Genomic DNA, 23013 nt, shown 5'->3' on the forward strand with positions numbered 1-23013 from the left:
TTTTTTGAAACCGAAATGACCGAAAATGCTTGGTTCGATTTGGTCGGTTTTATTGCTCACCCCAAACTGCCCAAAGTAGTTGGCAATTCGGGTTGTATTAGTTCGGTCTTACGCTTGGGAATAGGATGGTTTGCGGGTTAACAACACCCAGACCCAAACCCAAACCCAAACCCGTAGCCTCTGTTTCCAAACTGACTTCAGCCTCTATATAGAATGAGGCATCGTCGGAAGTCGGAAAAAAAAAAAAAAACTTGTACGATGAAGGGAGTGAAGTCTGTATTGGTGCAAGTGAGGACAGATATGGAGGACGAGTTGTTTGATCCTATTTTGGGGAGTGTAAGTGAGAAAGATTTTGTAAGCATGAGGCATTTAGGGGCGGATGAGATAGAGGAGCATTGTAAAACTTTGGGGTTAACATTAACACAAGGAACCAAGTTAACATTAACCCAACTTCACAGAGCTTATAACTTTAAACTTATAGAAAATCATCCTAGAGATCCTAGTGCTTATGTCCAACTTCTTAACGTCGAACGTTCTTTCACTACTCTCAAACTTGATGTAGTTCGTAAAGGTGTTCAAGATGCTCGTCAACGCTATGAAGAACAAAAAATTGTGAATGAGTTTACACACAAGTGTGAGATTGCTGTTGGAGAAGATCCCATGTAGGAAAGTGGATGAACATCCATGGATTACTGAGAAAATTTTGTTTTTCTTTTATTGTTCTTCAGCGTGCCATTACAATTTAATTATTTTTCTTTATATAATTCGTAGCTTCAATTCATATATAGACTGTTAAGTGTTGTGTATGTACGTATGTTGTTGCTTCCTTCTTTTTGACCAACTAGTTGATTTAACAAAGGCAGGTACCAAGGCCAACTGTGAATTAGGTTCAGCGAATGGTTACTAGAGAGAGTTTCTTGAATTCCTTTGTTTGTCCAAGAATGGATAATAATTTGAAACTCTGTGCTAAAAACTATTGATCCCAATTCATTTGGCTCTCATTTGAATTTTCTTTCCCGTGACCGATTCAAGACCGCGTCTCAGGCGTCATAGAGATTGCCTAATAAGTGAGGGCATGTATTTCGAACTACTAACCGACACCATGTTAGAGACAAATAGAGCTAATAACAACTACATCCATGGTGTTTCCTTTATTCACAAATTGACAGTGAGAGGGTCTATTACAATGCCGAATGAATTGAAGCAAGTTAGCCAGACAAATCAAATGAGTTATATATTTGTTGTAGACAATCCAGTAACACTAAGGTTTTCGTGGAAATTTTGAGAAATCCGGTGGTCTCCGCTCCATGTATGCTCTTTTTCCTTCATTACCCTCCTCTGTACCATAAAACATGAGTGTGGCATTTCCACCCATCTCCTGTAGTTAGGATTAAGCATAAGTTAATTAGGATATAGGCATATAGCTAGGAATATTAAAAGTATGTTTGATTGCCTCATTATCAACCATAATAAAGTGTTATTCCAATATACTGATCAAGTATCCAGAGTGCATCTGAACCTTCTGTCGAAAGTATACTAGCAGATTGCTAGGGTCACAGCAGGTATGGAGTAACACTTTTGAGATGTTTGATGTTTTATCCCACTGTAAAAAGTTAATATTGTGTGCTGAGACTATTGCAAACAACCAAGTTGTGTGCTGAGACTATTTAGAAATCAAGCCTGAAGTTACCTGGAGGCCAGCATGACCATCATCTACAGCATTTAGAGCAGATTTGAGTACTCGAATTGCTGTTGGGCTGTTTCTCAGAATCTCCCTACACCATTTCAGTGTTTCTTGTTCTAATTTATCCAGCTGTTCATAAGCAAGAAATATAAGAAAGCCCCTCCACAGGATAAAGATCATAACTGAAGCAAGTAAATATGATGAAATCATAGGTCTTCCTTTTGATGACAACAACTTGCCCTTTACCACTTCTTATGTGAGAGGTGGAGTGCTCAATTTATATTCCTGAGACTAACAAAAAACTTTTTAACTCTTCCAGGTATGCTTTGTGGACTTATATGTGCATATATAGCCTTGAAATGTATGAAATTATATTCAAAAACTCACTGGCACTACAGTGTTCACCAGTCCCATTTTCTCTGCTTCAGGAGCAGTATAAAATCGTGCCAGGAACCACATTTCACGAGCCTTTTTAGGACCAACCTGGTTAACAAGAAAGAGTCAAGAGATCCAAAAGTAGTTAAAGTACGCATTATCATTCATCACATATCAATATTTACAGTCCAGATATAGATGCAAAGTATGTATCTTAGTCAGCCGCTATATAGAAGATTCAGACCTAAATCCTCAAACAGTATAAGGAGAGGAAACATGCAACGACAGAATTTTGCATCAAAGGAAGCAAGGGAAATAGTGCTAATTCTTTGGATTGTGTATTTATACTAGTTTATCATGCCAGAGGTGATATCACAGAGCACTATAACCGAGGATGTCAGTAATTTGGAAATCGTAACATGGAAAAGGAAATTTAGGTTCTGAATGAATAGTTACTGCAAAAGTTACCAGACGGGACATGATAGAACTTCCATAACCAGCATCAAAGCTTCCAACCTGAATATAACAACAGAAAAAAATTTATGGTTATTTTATAAAAGCCAACTTATCTTGGACACATCATCCAAATAATATACCCTATCCATATGTGAAGCTCTGTAAAATTATGGATGTCAGCATGGAAGTAAACATGAACCTAAAGCTCTGGTTAATATGTATGGTGAATTGGCAACAGCTGAAGAATTAAAGGGAAGCACAGATGAAAGTATTAATCGAAACATTCTTTCTGTGGAGGTACAGCACCTTTGGACCTGTCTGGCCAAAAATAGCATTATCAGCAGCAATTGTTAGATCGCAAACCATGTGCAGAATGTGTCCACCCCCAACAGCATAACCTGCAACCTAGTAGTAAGATAGATAAGGTAAAGTTGTTTCAATGTTGTAATCTAAATCAAAGGGAAGGAGAAGAGAACACAAAGACACAAGGTAGGATAACAAAGAACACACCATTGCTATTACGGGTTTGGGGAGCCGACGAATTTGTACCTGTGTAAGATTGCAATAGAAAATTAGACAGTTATGAAAAGGGGATAAGTCATCTGTTGATGTTAAAGACTCAAAAATTAAGATGCAAAGAAATGGTTTTGTTAGAGTGGCTGTGTACACCTGTAGATCTAACACATTAAGACGACCAAAACTTTCAAAATCAGCATAGCCATCCGTGCTTCTCAATGATTGATCGCCACCACTGCAAAATGCCTTGGTTCCCTATATCAAAAAGAACCTCCAACCTCGTCAACTGAAAGTACAAGCTTCGGAAGAATAAAAGAATAAAAAATAGAGATGCATTGGCTTGTCCAAACATTGGAATCCTACTCTACAGGTACAGACCAATTCAATATTGGATTAATGAGGTCAGACTTAGTAACTCCTATTTTGAGAAGATACATTAGAATCAAGGCTAGAGCAGTGGGGATTCAAATTTGTTTACAACAAAATCTCACTAGGATTTCTGTGTGCTCTGATTCTCAAAGAACAGTAAAAATCTTACAAGGATTAGAAAGTGCACCTTGGCATGCACTAACCTAGTGGCAACGATCAAGTATACAGAAGCTCAACTACAAGAAGTTAGTTATACTCATGTTTACAGGGAAGCCAACAGAAGCGCAGATTATTTGGCTAACTGTCTGAAACTGTAGATGAAAATTTTATATGTAGTAGTCCTCCTTTAGATAGCACTCTGTCAGATCTAGTTGCTGATGATGTAAGAGGGAAGATTCATATATAAGATTATAATGCAGGTAAGGGTCTGCCTAACCCTATTATCCTTTTTCAAAAAAAAAAAACTACACCAAGGTGCACTAACTCTTACTGAGTGTTCCTTGAGCGCACTGGGATGACCAATACTAATTTTGACGTTAACTGGAAATGTGATTTTATACTAAGAACCAAAGAACTGAAATCTCGCACACATTTATAATGGTATTAAAACTTCGTAATACTAGTATTGGCAGGAAATAGCAAAACAACCCAGAGTAGCACCTTCCCAGTAAGGATGATGACTCCAATAGTACTATCATCCCTCGCGTCATTAAACGCCCGTATGAGCTCTTTAATAGTATGTGGCCTAAAAGCATTCCGTTTCTCCGGACGATTTATAGTAACCTATATAAGCAAACCAAATAAATAACAAATATATTCAGAATTATCACAATCCACATGCAGTAATTCAATTGAAAATGTAACGTTTTTGGACTTTTCGCACTATGTAAAGAGCAAGAACTACCTTTGCAATTGCTTCACCAACGGCTTTTTCATAGATAATATCAGTAAACTCTTTCCCTGATTCATCAACAGCTACTCTCCACTCAGCTTCATGAGTTGGTACTTCACCATGTACTTGATGGTACCTATCATTCATGGAAGTGGTACAGACTTGAGCTGAAGTTGACTTGGAGTTCATCAAGTGAAGTGGATTGAGGTGGTTAAGTACTGATTCTACTCTTCTAGTCATAGTTTTAAGGTCCTTATCTGCAATCTTCTCCATTTAAAAAACTTGAAGAGTTTCGAGTATGGGTTCGGTTCATGCAGAAAAGAATGGTTGATAAGAGGGGGTTGTCACGTTTTCTGGTTATTGGTTTAAGGTGCATTTTGGATTTGGTAGAGTGGAATCTGGATTTTGGATAAGATGAGGAAGCTGCTAAGTTCTTCAAAATGTTTATTCTTTTCTCTAACCAAATTAACTGTACAGTTGACCGTTAGTTATAAGGATAGGTAATTTGTTGTGGTCTATTTTTTTTTATTTTTTTTTTTTTGCTAAAAGGTTAATTGTATTAAGCAAAAATGAAACAATGTTACATGTACATTCAGGGAGATCCTTGTGTAGGTCTCTCCGACTTAATTAAGGAACTTGTAGTAGGTTTCTAGGTGCCCTCCTCAGCTTGTTTTCAAGACCAAGAGCTCCAACTGGATTGTTGGTTTGAATGGAGATAAGCGATATTCAATGGAATTCAACGACTCAACATTATCCAAGCAGCGAGGCAAGAGTAGAAGCACTATAACGTATATAAATACTGGAAAGTTGGGGATTTAAAGTTCAAACAATATTAATTTTGTGGCCTTTGCAAATGACAACACCATCAAAATCCCTATATGAATTGATAAAGAATTGCTAGAATGAATTTGAGTTTTATTGGATCCCTATATGAACCGATAAAGAATTGTTCTCACGACAAAAAATTGACAAATTGCTAGAACTGATGGTGCAGTCTACGCTACTAGAGCAAAGTCACTACAATTTATTTGTTATCACAGTTGATTGATGGTGAGAATATTTACATTCATTTTTTTAGGGTTACCGAACTTCGAACTTTAGTGACAAAATTGATTATGGCAGTGAACTTTTAAAAATGTAAAACTACTAAATATATTGCCCTGACCAAAACTCTCGCAATAAAATAATTTAAAATTATTAATTTGATTTGATGTGTTTGATAATTTGCACTATGAAAATTCTCACCCGTAACCGAATTTGGTGAGAACGAAGTGAGTTTTTGGGCTAGGACGCTTAAAATTACTTAGTATACACTCGTAACACCCCCCTCCATTATTCTTCTTCCACCTCTCTCTTCATTTTCTTTCTTTCTACTTTGTTCAGCCCACCGATTATTGGTATTATAGTCAAGTGAGCGGAGCGAACGTTGTAGGCCGAGGGAGGTAAGTGGCCAAAAAAATGATTTGGTTGGTTTATGAATGTCTGTCCTCATTTTTCTTTTCTTCGTCTCTCTCTCCACTCTCCACTCTTCTTCTCCCTCTCCAACTCTTCGTCTCCAGTTCTCTGCTGACGCCCCACTGCTAGATAGTATAGTAGTTGTAATTAGTGTTTGGATTCTGAGAAAAGCCCAATTTAAAAGCCCAAATCCGATAAACAAAAGCAGACCCAACACTCCACTCTACAAAATTGAGGGCAGTACTCAAAACGCTTCTTCTTTCTTCTCCAAATTTCAGCCTAAATTCACATGGTTTAATTTCATGCACGAGTAAGTTCCCTGTTCCCTCCTACTTATTATAATTCCATTCCATCACTTTATTTATTATTTATATAAAAAAAAATGTCTTCAACAAATTCCAAAACTGTTATTATTGAAGGAGACTCACAACTAGTCCCAGTCCCAAAACGCACACAATCATTTTCATCGTCACTACCACCACTACCTATAGCTAAAAACCCCACACCATCAACTGCATTAGTAGAATATACATCCAAACCGGTAAAAGAAGAGGAAGATTTAGAAATAAAATTAAGAAGAATTATAGATAATGTTCCAGTACGAGTAAACAATACTTCCGGTAGTTCGGCTGGTTCTGGGTCAGGTGATTTTCATCAGTATAGACAAATGAGAAGGAAAGAACAAGATAGGTTAGCTAGAATGGATGCACATTATGAGAAGGTTAAAGAAGTTGAGGAGTTTAATTTGAGGAGAGATGAGAGGTTGAGAGATGCGGAGGACAGGACGGCGAGGAAGAGGTTGAAGAGACAGAAGAAGAAGATGAAGAAGAAAGGGAAGAGATGTAAAGTTAGTAGTGGTGGTGGGGAGGAGAAGTCCAAGGACGAGAGTGAGGATGGTGGAGGTTCGGATGGGGATGGGCATTCGGACGATGGGGTGTGGAGAAAGTGAATGGAGCTTGTCGGCAGAATTTGCTTTCAGGTTTTGTTTTTGATTATTGTTATACCAATGTGGGATTGATTTAGAAAGCAAAAATGTTTGGATGTCTGTGACTGAGTATTTTATGAAATTTAATAGATGTGTGTGTGTTTTTTTTTGACATTTTTGTTTTAGTTTTGTATTTGAATATTTAGAGTACTTTAACTGTGGAAGTCTTGTAGCAAAGGTTGTGTATTGCTGTGTATATTCTTATGATTGGAGTGTTTACAATGTGTCTTTCTGTTAAAGTAGACTTTACTTTGTGGCTAATAAGATGTTTGTGCTCAGGTGACTTAGCTTACAAACCGTAAAAGCCCAATCCTCCGATTGTATAATTGTGGTATTTCCATGCCTGTTTTGAATTCATGAATTCTACCACTCACTTATTGACAGGTTGGAATGTGCACGATGGTTCACAAAGGAAGTCGTAATTTACGCCTGTGTGGTTCATATTCCTTAGTCCATGGGAAACAAGAGAGGAGGGAAATAGTATATTGGATAGAATATAGTGATCAAGAGAGATGATTAGGACATTAGGTGTATTAGGTGTCTAAGTTGAAAAAATGCATGCAGCTATTGTTCTTCCCTCAAAGAATGTGCAGACGTTGTAAGTGCTAAACAAGCTTAAATGCAATCTTCTATTGTTTCCTTTTAGTTTTTATCAGTTTTTGTGTTTAAATCATGAACCTACTTATTGATAACTGCCCTTACTTTTGAAGTAAGCTTCAAGCGTTTCAGAGATATTAAGCAGGGAAATGGTAGTGGAAGAGAAAAATCAACAAAATAGCAAAGACGACTGGTAAATTTTAGCGTACATGTTCTTTGTGAGAACCCCTTTTTAGAACAGATATTCTGTACTTCTTATATCATTGCTCATAAGGACTATTTTCAGTCATTTCCTTCTCCCTAGACGTTCTATGCTGATGTTGATATGAGGCAGCCTCAATAAAATTTTGTGATTGTCAAGACCCTAGAAAGTGGATAGCTTTCAAGATAGTGGGCCACATGTACTGATTACCCGTTGGCAGCTACATGAAAATTCTGTATGTTTGGGATCTCCACCTAAATCTTTGTGCTGTGCTTGCAAGTACTTGATGCTTTGTGTGTGTTTTATGTTGAAATTCACATCCAAGATTGTTAGTTGGAGTAAATTCCAACACAAGAATGGCTTTGGTTGACTGACAATTTCAACTTCCAAAATGTGAAATATTTAAGACGTGAAAGAACTTAAGCTTTTATTGAGGTGATCTACTAAAAATGAAAATGAAACTTTGTTATTTAAAAAGCTACTTGGAATTGGGAGACATTTATTTCTGAGCAGTGTTCTAGAAAATGAGCAGTTTTGAAAAGCTCATATTATTTTTCCTATGGATAGCTGTGGAATATGATTTTATGAGGCAGACCTAAGGAGAGGAACAAGAGACAAACTGAGAGTAGAGCTTGAGGAAACCATTATCTTGATCAAAGGTTTTATCTTCCTTTGGTTGAAGAGATGGGAGGAGTAGAGGGATACTTTTTTGGTAGTTCTGTATTCAGATGAGACTCTTGGGTAGAACTATGTAGGCTGGAGCTCACTTGCATGTTTTAGTTGTTGTTGACTTGTTTTTGCTGTCTTCTTGGCTTTGGTTTGGTTTGTATCCTCTTACTGTTGGATCTCATCCCACAACTTGTATTTAATTAATTATATAATGGGGAGGGATAGAGCCACTTCCAAAACGTATAAAACCATATCTCATCCTACCAGTTGAATGAAGGGCTGATATTTTGTAGATATGATCTCCCCACCATGAATAACATGCCCACCAAATTTCGGCTCATTCAAATATGTCTAACCTAATCAAATGTTATTATGAAATCGGAAAATTCTGGACCGTTCGATAAACGTTCAAAATTGAATACTAGTTTTTGCAACGTTAGACATATCCAAATAGAACGAAATTTTGTGGGCATGCTATCCATTGTGAGAATATCATATCCACAAAAAATGGGGTCTTAATTCAATTTGCAAGTCGATGGGGTGGCTTGGGAGTGGCTCTATCCCTCCCCTTATATATAATATATCGTCTATATTTATAGAAATGTAATTTGTATAAGGAATTAGGGAGGAGTAGTATGGGAAGTTTTGAACTAAGGAATCTGTATAAGCATTTGGAATCGACTCATTAAATAGCATATGTTCTAGGCACTTCTTAGTGTTTTATATGTTATGATTGAACAACAAGAAAACTTGACATATACTCAATCAAAGAACCAGATTGTGGAAAGCACTTTAAGGGCGTTAAGAAAATATCTAGCATCTGTTTGGGAAGGAAAATATATCAACATATCCAACACACACATGCACAGACTTTAAACAGATGTGTTTTTTGACATTTTGTGTTTACACTTTGGATATGAGAAGGAAGAAGATATGAAATGTGGAAATTTAGGGCAACTATTGCATACCACCAAACTGAACAAAGTCTGACTATTCTTATAACTGGTTTGTCTAGTAAACAGATCTGTCAAAGTAGCATTGTGGTAATCATATGATCATATCAGAGAAAATGGTTGAAGTTTCTGCCTCAGAGTAGTTCCTGAAATTTAAATAGAGGTTTTTCGCACATTTTTTTTTAAATAGGACACATTATCAACTGTGGAAGTTTTCGAGCAAAGATTGCATAGCACCAACTGCTAAGTATTCTTATATTGGATTTTTCGCACTAAATCTTTCTGTTAAAAGTAGGCCATGCTTTCTATATGATAATCTGTCTGTGCTTACAGCTTATGTGTTTTGTGTTTTTAGTGGGAAGGGTATTTTTATCGTGTATTTGCACATGTGGATGCTGCTGTGAATCTATTATTTTTATTTTGAAGCTGGTGTAAATAGTGGAACAATTATATACATTTCAGTTTTCCATGACATTCAATTGAACCTTCACATGTCTCTTACCAAATAAAGCTGTATATTACCATTTCTTGCACATAAGTAGGTCACAGGGAAAGGATCAAAACAAAATTGCTCTGCGATCTTTACATGATACGGATGATCATGCATGTCTAATGGTGATTGATGTAGTAATATTTACTCACTGAAACCTAGGTATCAAGTATACCTGTAGACTAGAAAAATTATACATAACTAGAACACTAGAATACTCCTACACTTTCTTGAACTGGGAAGCATTACCCTAGTAAACACAGTCCTTTTACAACAGTATTGCCTACATATTTACAGTGTAGGCAGAGGGGCGATAATCACAACCACACAATGAATACACCATTATATCCTAGCAAGTAGCAATGTTTCAACACGAATCATAATCCGACTGAATTCGGCTGCCTGATGGCTTGCCAATTTCCAAGCAATTAATTGGAGGGACACTGGGAGTACTCAGCTGACCAAATGCCGCCCAACAGAAGGGGTCATATAAGTGGTAGCGTTCTTGCAGAGGTGTTAGTTCTATGTTGTTCAGAGTGACATCCACACAAGGGAAACTTTCACTGCATGCCAGATGCACAGGTTTTACTGTGTATGTCCCTCTTATTTTTTCATAGGTAATTCCTGATAAAGCCACTGCTGCTGTTTGGTTCTTGCATGTGCTTTTGTCGCAGTAATATTGGTCAATCACAATAGGAAATTCAACTTCGGAAACCTGAATGTTTGAGAAGAGGACTCCTTGAACAGAACCCAAACCACCCTATAGTAGTAAGGTTTTTCATCAGTAACATGTAAATGTAGTGGTATAAAGTAGTAAGCATCGATAGAAAGCAAAAACTCAGAGTGGACTAAAAGTATTAAGCTGGTATATGGGAAAGTTTTAAAAGTTGTCGTCTCCTTTATCCCCAAGTTTTGTTCCCAGTTTGAGACAACTTTGTTTTAAAACCTTTCTCCTTCTTTCGCTCTTCTACTTTTTCCATGTTTTCAGGTTGGAAGTACTGAGCTACTCAGCTACCATTGATCATGATACTGAAAAACATCATTTATGTAGGGAAATGAAAAAACAGATCTACGTATATACCTGCCATGTCTTTATTCGGACACCATTCATCGTGTTATGCATCATGACGTCGCGGACAGTAATGTTTGAAACACAAGCTTTGGTGTTATCTTTTCCTAGCCCTCCAATGCTGATTCCATGTCCTGGCCCACAGTTGACATTATGTATGTACACATTTGAGCATCCAGTTTGTATTGATATGCAGTCATCACCTGCAGGATGGTTCGTAGGTTAGCAGAGAGTTTACTCATTACCCATTCATATAGTGTGTCAGGCATTCTGTGGGGTGCATGGTGCGAGAACACTTCGCTAGTTGGTTTTGGGACTCTCAATGTCAGAGCATTATTGTTGTTATTTTGTGTTGTCTGTTTCTTGTATGCATGCATATTCTAGGATCATATTCTACCGTAGACATGATCCATGGTGCTCTCTATAGACCGATTAATATTTCACTTTGAAGGTTTGTAAACCGCTTCAAAGTGCACTTTTGGACAGGATACGTGTTTCATTCTTGTCACTGAAGTACACCAGCCCTTGAATAAAGTAGATTCTTTAGGTTTGCTTGCCCTTCTAAAGCGAGGATGAAGATGGAAAAGAATGGCTCTTCACCAATAAGGCAATGACAGTAGTGTTATATGTGAATGCTCTGTTTCGTTTTCATGGATGAAGTCAAGGAGTTGCAAGAGAGTTCAGGTTCTTGAGCTGAAGAACACAAGGGAAACTAGAAAGTAGTACAACAAATGAGCTTGATGTTGTATCCATGGATCCTGAGAAGCTATTTTATATGGGATGATGGATGAAGATGATGATTTGGAGTATCAAATGTGTGGAGAATAGAGCTTGGTGTTGTGACTAGTTTCATTGGTCAAGTTTGATCTGGTAATGTTATAGTGAAAGGTCGAGAAGTAGATGTATTACTATCCTCGTACTTATTATTTTATTTTGACTAGGTTTGTCTCTTTTAGGCTTTGGATCTCCTAACCATTATTTTTAGGACTAGACATGTCTCCAGCTGCAGCTGCTGTACAGGTGGTATATAAAAAGGCAAACTAACCCATATAAGAGACAGAATTTACCACAAGCGAGGCTGGTGCTGTAAATAAGCACATCTCGGGAGTTCTGGAGATGGATCCCGTCTGTGTTGAGGCTGTCACCGGGGGAAGAGATGTTTATGTTGAATGCCTGGACGCCGATGCAATTGTCAAACTTGAGGTGGCACTGGGGGCTGTTTTGAATGGTTATTCCTGTAACGGTCACATCAAAGCTTCCATAGAATCTGAGCGCCTGCTCATGAAAATATTAATAGTATTTGTTTGATCAGTATATCGTTTAGAAAGTTTCAACTTCTTAATAGTTTGATTACTGCTCTTACAGTAGGCTTGGTGCCTGGCATTTTCCAGCTAAGCTCACTGCCTATCTGCAAAAGTTTGTCACCAGAAAGTTTTTAGTATGTTGAGGACTAGGGAGGACTTTTGATAATTGTAACAGATAGGGAGACAGGCAATATATTTACTGGAGTGTTTAATCCTTCATCGTCAGCGTTATCAGCTATTGGTATGACCAATTGTGTTTCATCATCAATTGGATTGTTTGACACTGAATTCTGCCACCAGACTGATCCCCGGCCATCAATTATACCTTTACCCTGAATTGTAATTCCTCTCAGTTTAGTGAACTCTATCCATTGCAATAGTCCTGAACCCCAAGCTCTGGCACTTGTAGGGGCAATTATTGTCCCATCCAACTGCAGGAGATTCCATTGCATCCATCAATTAAGTAATAACCAATGCCATAGATTTTTCATCATTAAAAGAACTGCTATAATGGGAAGATGTTTTTAGGTTTCGATCTTATTATCTAAACTAGTGCTGATGAATCAATCAGAAATGTGCTCCTTGTTTCAGCAGAAAATGGTGTAAATTTCACCTGAAATACAATGTTGGATTCACAGTATGGCCCTGAGAATGAAATTGGTCCAATCAGAAATACATATTCTGATGGTACCACGATTGTCGAAGCCTCCACCTTGCAAGCAGCCGCCCATGCAGCTTGGAATGCCTGCGCTATAACCGAAATAAATGAGAGATAGTTACGTTTATTATTTAATACAAATAGTATTATTGGAAGGTATCCCTATCTAAATCCACATAGCGTGGTGTGGGTGGTAGTTTGAATATAGAGCGTTAGACAGTTAGTGTTGGAGAACTGACCGAACAGTTGTAACTAGAATCATCATTATCGAGTAGGACCCACTAAGATGCCCCTGTTGTTTTCTTAAGAATATTTTAGTCTATTTACGAATGTTCTCGTTAATATTGAAATTTCAGCCAAATGAAGAAACATGACAAATGGACTGACCAATCCTCTTTTTGGCAAAAAGAACAGATGAACTCGTTAGCTTCATGAACAATGTGATGCCCTCCTTCGTCCTTCCTCACGGTAAAACTCACAACTTGCTAAGTAGCTAAGCTACAGATTTATAAAGCCTTAACTGGAACTAAAGATGGAGCTTTTTTCTCACTTTATGCATGTTTCATGCAGCTGATACATGATCATCTAGAAGTGTGTTGGTTCTCAAAGATATAGGAGAGGTGACTGAGAATAACTTAAATCAATATGCTAATCACTTAAATAGTCATCATTCTCTGTTTACCACATTCTGCTCCAGGTTGTTGGTTATCAAAGATATAGGAGAGGTGAATGAGAATAAGAAAGAAAAGAATTGATCACCTTTGTGTCATCAGTATATCCATCTCCTTTAGCACCAAAATCTAACACATTCAACATGGGGGCATTCCCATCGTCGTTTCCTTTCACTGGTGGTGGTGGTGGAGCTACTTTTGGTATGGTAGGTTCTTGACTAGGCGGTGGTGATGGTGGTTTCTGTTTGGACCCATTGCTGCCTTTGCTTTGGTGTTTATGACTGTTACCATGACTCTTACTTTTCTTATATAGAGAAGCAGAGGTTGCTCTGCTTTGCCTCCAGTGCTTGCCTTTTCTAGCATTGCAAGGTTCTAAGGTTGATGACCATACTAGAAGGGTAACTAGAATAAGTAGTGTGAAGTTTCTTAGACTATAGCAGTTCATTGTTCTTCTCTTTGTAATTGGTTGTTTAAAACAGAGAAGTGTATATGTTGTATATATTGATGAGAGGAAGACAACCAATGCTTGGCTTTATATAGAGGGAGAACCTCAAAAGCTTATGACTCAAATCACTCAATGCATACCTAAGCAGTATAGTTTGATAATGCTAGAAATTGATTGTTTCATTCTACTTTCTTTCTTTTTCCTTTTATTTTTTCATTTTCTAATCTTTGTGTGACAATTGGTTGAGAACTATTTAACCCTTATTATGGGGACCATTGTGAATTGGTTATTAGCATGTGAATATCCTCATGCAAGTACTTGTAAAATTTTGGTCCACCTTGTCTGCAATGGCAAAGCAACCAACATATGCAAATATAACTTGTACATAATTGGTGGTATACATTATCTTGGTTTACTGATATAGTGATATCAAGCTATAAATTGCTGTCAAAAGTTCAACTGATCCACATTTCTTTTGGTTTCATTTTCTGTTTTTATTTTCTTATTTAAAATTCCTTTGTAGTAGACAAGTGTAACACCGAGTATAACAAGTCTTTTGAAGTTTCACATGCAATGGTCACGGGTTAAAGTTTTGCACTTTTGTCTACTCAATTATCAACCAGCAACGCATTCCAAATTTGAAGGTAGTCCTCTCTCCATCTCACTCACGCTCATTTTCTTTTTTATAAGGCGAAGTTTTCAATTTTTATTTTTATTTTTTTTGAACAACAAGTGAAGTTCAATATAATGCTTAGAAGAATGGAAAAAGACAGGAACGCTTAAGAGTTCATATAGATGTGGTCTTGTGTTCACTAATAGAAATGTTAGTAACAGTATTGGGTAAAGTGAGTTGGATGGATTTTCTATGTTATGCAATATTAAATTAGAAAACACTTGCAAAGAAGAATACTTATAGAACACATTGTCCTCCTGGTAATAATATGTTAGGGACTTCAATGCCAGATCAACACTCTACTGATCTGTAAATCCACCAAAAGTGGCATCAGAAGTGGGAAATCTTTGAAAACATCTTATGATATTTCTAAAGAACAACTTCTTAAAATCTTAAGCACCTCTTTGCAAGGTGCAACAGATGTATATATATTGCATACAGTAAACATTCTTTTATTGTTGAAAAATTCGCAAGCGTTGAAATTGCTAGCTTCTGCTTTTTCCAAAATTCTGAAGAATTACATTATTGATCGATTCTTCCAGACCTTTATTTGCCCAGTTTTCGCATTAACCATATATAAATACACCCATGTTAGAACTATGGTCTTATGAGAAGTACATACTTCATCATTGAAAAAAAATGAGAAGTATATACTTGTATTTTTCCACGATACTCTCCAACAAATGAACTTGCATTCTATGATAATATAATGGACTCTTTTTAGATGTGTGAACTACAAATGCACATTCATTCCATTACGTACCCGCTAAGAGCAAGTCCAATGAGAACTTGTTAAAGGATGTCACGTGAGTGTTTTTTTGGCCTTGAGTGTAAAATTTGGCAATCGCAAAGCACAAAAACCTTTTCAATAGTGGTTTATTATTTTGAAGTGGTAAAGGCGTAGAGACTCTAGATTTGCAAGTTTAAGTCGAATTTTATTGGAGAGACGGCACAATTTCTACGGTCTGTTGAAATTTAACGCATAGACGGCATCAATTGTGTCGTCCATCTCCCCGAACATAAATTTGATAACTGCTAAACAAGACTACAAATTTAGTTACCAAATTTAGAACTCTTTTAACAGCCCCATTAGAATGATTATTTGGTTTTTGGAGTGCTAAAGGCCATATAACACCCAATTGGACCTGCTGAAGTTACATATTGCAAAAAATAATGCCAAACCATACATTTTTATACAACAGAACACAAATTTGTAGTACTGTCATTCTAAATTAATAATGTTTGATAATGCATGCTGGCCGTTAACTTCTTATCACATACAAAACGGTATTCGTGTCACTTATGGACCATATGTGTACCTGAAGAAATAAAAGCTAGGCACATTCAACTTTTGTGCAATTATCTACACAGATTTTATATGGTAGTGATGAGCGAGTAAGTGAGCGACATATATAAATGAATGTGATATGGACTTTAAAGACATCGAAGACAACTTTCTTAGCAGTCCTTTTGTTCTCACATGCTCGTGATCTTTTGGGCCCTCATGAACTTCACGTCTAGATGATTGGAGTTGCTCTTGTTCCTTTGTTTTACATTAATTAGTTTCTTTTGTTAACTCTACCATACGCATGAATCCATGGGTTACAATAAAAAAATTGTCGGTTTTCCTGTATTCCATGTATCATCAGCTAATAGTCTGATCAAGGAATGATTTGTATCTTCAGAATCAAGTAAACAATCTTTGTTAGACTATGAATCTATGATTTGAAGATCTCATCTTGTCAAATTGTCAAAATAGTGATTGGCAATCATATTAAAATCTGATAACTTTTTAATGATCACATAAATAAATGCAGTTTACCAAAAAAAAAAAAAAACTGATAACTTTGAGTTACAAAGTCCACAAGACTGCGCAATTTGAAATACACTATGAACACAGGAACCTGATTACTGGGATCCCGTGATTACTACTCTACCTGAATTAAATATATTCTCACATAGTCGAAGAGTGAAGGAAAAACTTGAGATATTTAAGAAGGTACACTGATTTCCATAGTGTTCTACTTAAAATATTTGGATCAGAGCTGAACCCCAGCAGGGCAGTTTCAACTTTCAAGTGATGCTCTATATCAAAAACAAAATGATAATAAGAGTTAGTTAGACTTCCCCCTATTAGTTGGAATTAGTGTTATTTTTTTTTTTTTCAAAAATATTAATGATATCTTCTATTTGTAAGATCCAACGGTCATCTTTTTATTGGAAGGATATTATTAATATTTTTGAAAATAAAAGTAACACTAATTGCAACTAGTAATGAGAGGTAAGTCTAACAAACCCTTATTTACCCTAATAATAATAATAATAATTAAAAATAAAATAAAAGCATGACTTGATTCTTTTCAAAAACAAATCTCTTGTCCCTGTCATTTTGATACTATTGAAACTACGCATTTTTGCATGCAAAAGATGTCATTTAACTAGAGATTGGCTTTCCAGTTTCCTCTCTTCACTGAAATCCTCTCTTCACTGAAAATTTGGTTTCTCTCGCAGTCTCGCTGAACTTGTTCAGAAAACAGAAAATAGAAAATTTGAACGGCATTTTGTTCTTCATTGAAACACAAGGTCGATCATACACTCACATTGATTCTGGAATGTGACGTGTCTTTGGTGATTAGCCAAATATGGGCCATGACCAAGCATACACATGTGCATGGATAAAATGTCCTGAAATAATGCCACGCCACATAGCAAATTCTGGGTAGTCAGCCGCTAAAGACAACCCTTGCTTGCAATTCTCCAATCACTGTCTTGGTATAATGCGTGAATGCGTCTTTTATATATATATATATATATATATATATATATATATATCAATGTTGGGCATATATGTACTTATATAGGATCTTTTGTTGATTTGATTTTTTACTTTTCTAGTGGTTTGGGTGTTAATGCATGTGATCTTTGAGATGTGCTGAGAATTCAGAGCTTTGTTACTTCCCTATGTCTTATGACTCGTGCTGCTTCTTGGACTTAAATTATGAAAGACAAGCGCTGCTACCTTTTTGTTTCAAATTTTGTCTCGATCGCTACATGGCCTACAAATCTCAAGTCTTAGAAGTCACGGATCTTACTCTGAAGGTTTCTAAAAGTCTCGAAATTGTTGAGAGAAAACACGCTCTGAACGGACTTTGTTCTGTTAAGTCTTTCTTACTGTTTGGCTTCTATTGCAACAAAATTGAAGGCCCCCATTTAATTTGCCATTTCCATGTGCACACTGCAGTTCCATGACCACCAGCTTATCCATGGACACGATTTGTCGCAGTAGATCGAAACTTACAGACACACACAACTTCTTGTGTGATGCAATTTTTCTGATAACGGTATATGGATATGCTATATGCAAATAGAATGCTAACAATGCTTATAACAGAAAACAGAATGAGGCGACCGCAAGTATTATTTCGTAGATAATTATTTATTCTAATGATTGCTAACAATGCTTCATTGCTTCCACAAAACAGAAGATGTCCGTGCTTGAGTATGCAGCCTACCTAATTAGTTTAAGTAGTCAGTCTTATTAGTTTTATTAATTAATAACAAACAAATTAATTAATGCAACAACTGTGTCCTGTACTCCTGTGTCATTCCTTTCATCCCCATAAACTGAGTGAGGTGCCGGCAAGTATTATTTTAGTAGACAATGAAGGTGTCCATAAGAAGACAGTCTAGCTGTCGGCAGTCTTATTAGTTTAATTAATTACAATTATAACAAACAAATTAGGGTTATTTAGCTTTTAGGCCACATTATAAATGGATAATTTGTCGTTGGTCACTGTAAAGGAGCATTTTAGTTATCCCTTACAAATATGATAGGAGAGGAGAATGGATTTGGAAATGGGAAAGGCCGAGTTCGTTGTTGAGTAAACTGCCTACGTATCTATCTCTCGATTTTGGGGGGAGAGAAGAATCATGTCTGGCGTAGTTCATATGGGAGGTATTTATAGCTGATGAATGTGGATCTCTATCCAACACGTGCATTGACAACCACAAATATATGGTCGAGATTGAGAAGGAGTATTGAAATGGTGGTGGTAGGAATTCTGTAATGATGAGGAGTGGTTACAGTGGTTCAGTGGTTCATAATTTGCGGTGATGAAGTGTGTAAGTACAATTTTGGCAATGATTGTTTCTAGAAGATTGGCTGAGTCATGAGATAGAACGCTCTGTGTGAATATGTGTGAGTCGATCTGTTCTAGAACGATCTCGTAGCTCGTAGATATGAGTTGATGATGTTTGGGGAACTAGGTCAGAGATCGGTGTGGTATTTCCACTATGCTGAACACGTGTTTGATATTCTTGAATGAGGATATCACTCCCTCATACAGCCCCCACTCAGTAGGGCGCCCTGTTCATTGAAGCAACATGTTGAGAGAAAACGGTGGCGCGTGTTAAGCATGAGTGAAGATGTGAACTGGCGTGAAAATACCCACCGTGCTATGGAAGTCAGTTCATGTTGTATGACGAACTGATGTGGGGTGATAGGTGGCACGTGACAGAATCTGGGCAGTTGGTGAGAAAATGTGTCGCTGCTTTTTCCGGAATTTTGAAAAGACAGGTCTTGGTAGACGTGTGCGGGCTAGGGCTTAGGTTGTAATCATGATGCATTGGGAACTGGAGGGGCGGTTGTATAAAACAACTTTTGGAGATTCGAAAAGTCATTTTTTGTTTTGTTTCCAGAACTACTGAGACTGCACCATTCACTACACCAAAACAGCAAAACAGCTTTTGGGAACTCTTTAGGTTAGTGCTTCCGCCATTCACTACACCAAAACAGCTTTTTTGTGACGCCTATTTGGCGTCACAAATATTATTAATGACGCCATAAATCGTTACAGTTTAAAGGTCTCAATTTAAAATCACAAAAATTTATGACGGCATATTGGCATCAGTAATTTGTGACTGCATTTTGGCGTCAGTAATTTTGCGACGGTATTTTGGCGTCAGTAATTTTGTGACGGTATTTTGAATTTGTGACGGCATTTTGGCGTCAGTAATTTTGTGACGGTATTTTGAATTTGTGATGACATTATGGCGTCACTAATAATATTTTCGTTTTGCTTTTTAAAAAAACATAATAATGCACGTTGCCATATATTTAGAAACTACCTGCAAGTGCTCTAATCACTACTATACAATTGTTTGCATTCATCCATCCACATCTGATTACCACACAAATAAAAGAAGAAATCTTGTATTAAAAATATTTAATATATATAAACATTGTATTCTCAACAAACAATATAATTATAACCCTGCTACATGCGTAGTCCCACATAGTAAATTTCACTCAACAATTGTATTAACACGCCTACACTTACAAAGAACCAGTTCTAACACTTATAAGGAACCAGTGGACAACGACTTATAAAATGACAAGAAAAGCCATCATGACTTAAGTACCAAAAGCTTTTGATACTTAGCCCTGCACAGAAGAACTAAACACCAAGGGCACCAGCAGCAGCACCACTAGCTGCAGCAAGCACCAGCAGGTCCATGGTAGCACCAAGCACCAAGCCAGTCCATGGAAGCAAGCGAAGAGCAAGCGTGCGCGGTACCATCCCATGACAAAGAACACACAACACACACTCCACCCGGCCCGCTTCCGGACTCCAAAGACCAAACCACACTCACACACTAACCAAGTTTTCGCGAGTCATAACTTTCCTTTCCTTCATTCTATATTAATTGGACCCACCCTTCAAAACCAGTAAAAAAACATATACTTAAAAACCAAAAAATGAAAATGCTGCTTAAATTCAAAGAAGAAGATGTCATTGTTATTTACATGAATGGTGCAGAATCCCAATGCCTTCTTGAGAACTTAAGCCGCAAAACTACCAATGTACTTCCAAACCAACAAGGCGCGAGCATCCTCAGTTCCATTAAATTCTCAGAGGCAAAAAACTACATCCACGATGACAAATAATATCGAAATGTTTCTTACTAGTGACAGTCCAAGAGCTTGATGTTCTTCTCGGCAAACTTCGCAAACATAAGCCTATCAATACAGAAGATAGATAAGTGCATAATGTAATAAGTAAAATTTAAGGCTGGAGCAACAGCAGCAAGCAATATTAATAGTGCATGATGCAAGGACACATAAACTCAATATGCGATAGGTTTTCTTCCTTGAGAGAAGACACGCTCGGTCGCTCAAACAAATAAAAGTTGTACCTTCGCTGTACCAAGAAGTCCAATAGTCCACTCATGGTTCCAAGAAGAAACCTTGTAACAATTGCCATCCAAAAGCTTCTACTGAGGCAAAACAAGCTGTTGAACACAACCCTGTAAAAATAATTAACAAGTTAAAACAGTGCTCAAACATCTACAGTGATCAGGCGACAAAGTTCCCACGAGACTTGTTTATAAAGTGAGCTCAAGTTGTAATGAAATAAAATCTATCAATTGCAATTCAACATAGATTAGTTAGGTAAGTGGTCAGCTCTATCGTAGTTCTACACTATCAAATTGATAACATTACATACATACAAAGAGAGGATTTACAATGAAAACAAATTGATAGATAATAACATTTAAATGAAGGTTCAGTTTGCAACGATCTATTCTTACCATGAAGTAAACAAACAGAAAGAGGGACGCTGTTGGCAAAGCTGTAAAGAGAAACAAGAAAGAACAGAATGTTAGATTACAAGTGCATTGGTCTCATAAGCATTTCAAGAAATGTCAACACTAAAAGCTTTAAATGTCCTAATTATGAACATGATGTTTTTTCCTTATTATGAACATGATGCTCTTCTGATCCCTACTTTTGATCATGGATAGAGTGTAGAGTGTTCATAGTTTCATACTCATAGCCTTTCTGAAAACTCTCAGATTTTATTAATATTAAATGGGGCAGCAAAAAACATTTTCTTTTTGTGAAGGCAGCAAAAAACTCTTAATTATTCATTAATTCACTGATAAGCATTCAGAACTATTTACACGGAAGACAACCAACAGAATCCCCTCAAAAAAAAAAAAAAAAAAAAAATGAATCCCTTAAGTCAATGTGGTCAACAATTTCTTGAGATAGTGACATCTAAACATATACCAAAAAAAATTTATCTCATTTCAAATACTGATAAAAAACGAACAAAAAGCAATTAGCACCATAACAAGTCCAAGCCACAAAGAGAAAACAGTAAGCTGATTACTAGTTCCACACTTCCTCGTACATTACCTCTTTATTAAACACTGACTACTGTATTTTTATAACAAGCACATAACTAAAAAGTAAAAACCATGCAATCATGTTTTAGCTCAACAAAGTGTAGTGGTTATCGGCAGGAGAACATAATGTTTGACATAGATAGTACATGAAACGCTGAACAGTTTCATAAATCAAAATAATTACTGTGTAGAGTTTACCATTGCACAACACCATTATCCAGTAACAATTATTGGTGCTAGTGTTGTTGATGAATAGCTTGAATTAAAAAGTAACAATGACAAGAACAAAAAATGTTGTTCTTGGTCACAAAGCCTATAGCAAACTAAATTTACCGCTACTTTACATATGCACACCGACATCGATCAATCAAGTCTAACGGGGGATCACAATATTAAGACTATGTATGGATTTTTGGTTTCTTCACTAGCACAAGAAGAACCATTTAAGACATTTACGTGTTGAATAACGAACTCACCTTTAATACTCATCTCTTCCGCAACCTTGCAAGACCTGGACTTTCCTCCTTGTCCTCTCCTAGCTACAAAAGAAGCTTTACAATCTGCCAATGGTTCACATAACTAATAATAAATAACCAAACTTTTATGCCTACACAAAACCCTAATATCAAAAAATTGAAACCCAAATTATTTGTTACCTTGGTTAAAGCAGGCTTTCTTCAATAGATCGAGCTAATTTATGTTGAAATAATTATTAAAACTCCATCGAAATGGCAAGAGCTATAGAAATGGGGTTGAAGATATGAGAAGGAGAGGAGAGGATGGGGTTAGATGATCTGTTTTGATCGAGAGAGAGAGAGTGGGGTTCTCACACAGATGGTTCTCGATTGTTTCTAAATATGATGCGAATTGGGTGGAGAAACTATGAAATGGTTCTCGTTCCACTCTTTCAGAGAGTTAAGATCGAGAAGAACCCGATGGCTTTCGAGTTTGACACCTGCACATGCGAACACGTGCGCTGGTTCAATTTTTTATTAGCTAAAATCTTTATAACATCACGCCTATATGCCGTCACTAATTTTTTTAGAATTTTCTTTAAAAAAAAAATTACCTTTTGATTTATTGTGACACTAAAAACTGAATATTGACGCCTAATTGCCATCACAAAATTTGTGACGCCAATTTGGCATCACAAAGCCTCAAAAGCCTCTGTCACAAAATTGTAGTTATGGTGTAGTGATTGTTGTTGCTCATTTTTATTGTGTTCTTGTTAGTTTTGTTGAGTTGTTAGGTCGTCTTTAGCTTGTTTGTTTAGGACTTGTAATCACTAAGAAAAAAGGAATGTCTGATTCGGACGATACTCGATCAGAAGAGATTCGAAAAATATCATTGAGTTGTGAG

General features: G+C 36.8%; 3 protein-coding genes across 5 annotated transcripts; 1 reads left to right on the forward strand and 2 right to left on the reverse strand.

The window, feature by feature from the left end:
- Positions 1-1122: 1122 nt before the first annotated feature.
- On the reverse strand, positions 1123-4754 carry ECHID (enoyl-CoA hydratase/isomerase D). 3 transcript variants are annotated; one of them, XR_015216057.1, is made up of 9 exons: positions 4305-4698; positions 4061-4183; positions 3185-3286; positions 3026-3064; positions 2822-2920; positions 2528-2575; positions 2072-2167; positions 1691-1975; positions 1123-1378 (listed from the first exon to the last, which is right to left on the reverse strand). XR_015216057.1 is itself a non-coding variant. In XM_086598568.1 (9 exons), the coding sequence occupies exons 1-9, from the start codon at positions 4563-4565 to the stop codon at positions 1262-1264; spliced, it is 1008 nt and encodes a 335-aa protein (XP_086454694.1). In that variant the 5' UTR covers positions 4566-4754; the 3' UTR covers positions 1123-1261. The 3 variants fall into 3 exon arrangements, 2 of the variants coding, with proteins under 2 accessions (XP_086454694.1, XP_086454699.1); XM_086598568.1 differs by having other exon boundaries at positions 1691-1813; positions 4305-4754; XM_086598573.1 differs by lacking the exon at positions 4061-4183 and having other exon boundaries at positions 1691-1813.
- Positions 4755-5986: 1232 nt separating this feature from the next.
- LOC147523445 (PRKR-interacting protein) lies at positions 5987-7252 on the forward strand. Its single transcript, XM_086598580.1, has 2 exons — positions 5987-6726; positions 7117-7252. The coding sequence occupies exon 1, from the start codon at positions 6130-6132 to the stop codon at positions 6694-6696; it is 567 nt and encodes a 188-aa protein (XP_086454706.1). The 5' UTR covers positions 5987-6129; the 3' UTR covers positions 6697-6726; positions 7117-7252.
- A 2552-nt stretch (positions 7253-9804) lies between these two features.
- On the reverse strand, positions 9805-13910 carry LOC147523446 (Pectin lyase-like superfamily protein). The gene is made up of 7 exons (XM_086598563.1): positions 13434-13910; positions 12630-12761; positions 12217-12447; positions 12076-12120; positions 11780-11987; positions 10725-10915; positions 9805-10403 (listed from the first exon to the last, which is right to left on the reverse strand). The coding sequence occupies exons 1-7, from the start codon at positions 13788-13790 to the stop codon at positions 10011-10013; spliced, it is 1557 nt and encodes a 518-aa protein (XP_086454689.1). The 5' UTR covers positions 13791-13910; the 3' UTR covers positions 9805-10010.
- Between the last annotated feature and the right edge of the window lie 9103 nt (positions 13911-23013).

Source organism: Coptis chinensis, chromosome 1 (genome assembly GCF_015680905.1).
Source record: "Coptis chinensis isolate HL-2020 chromosome 1, ASM1568090v1, whole genome shotgun sequence".
Classification (NCBI taxonomy): Eukaryota; Viridiplantae; Streptophyta; class Magnoliopsida; order Ranunculales; family Ranunculaceae; genus Coptis; species Coptis chinensis.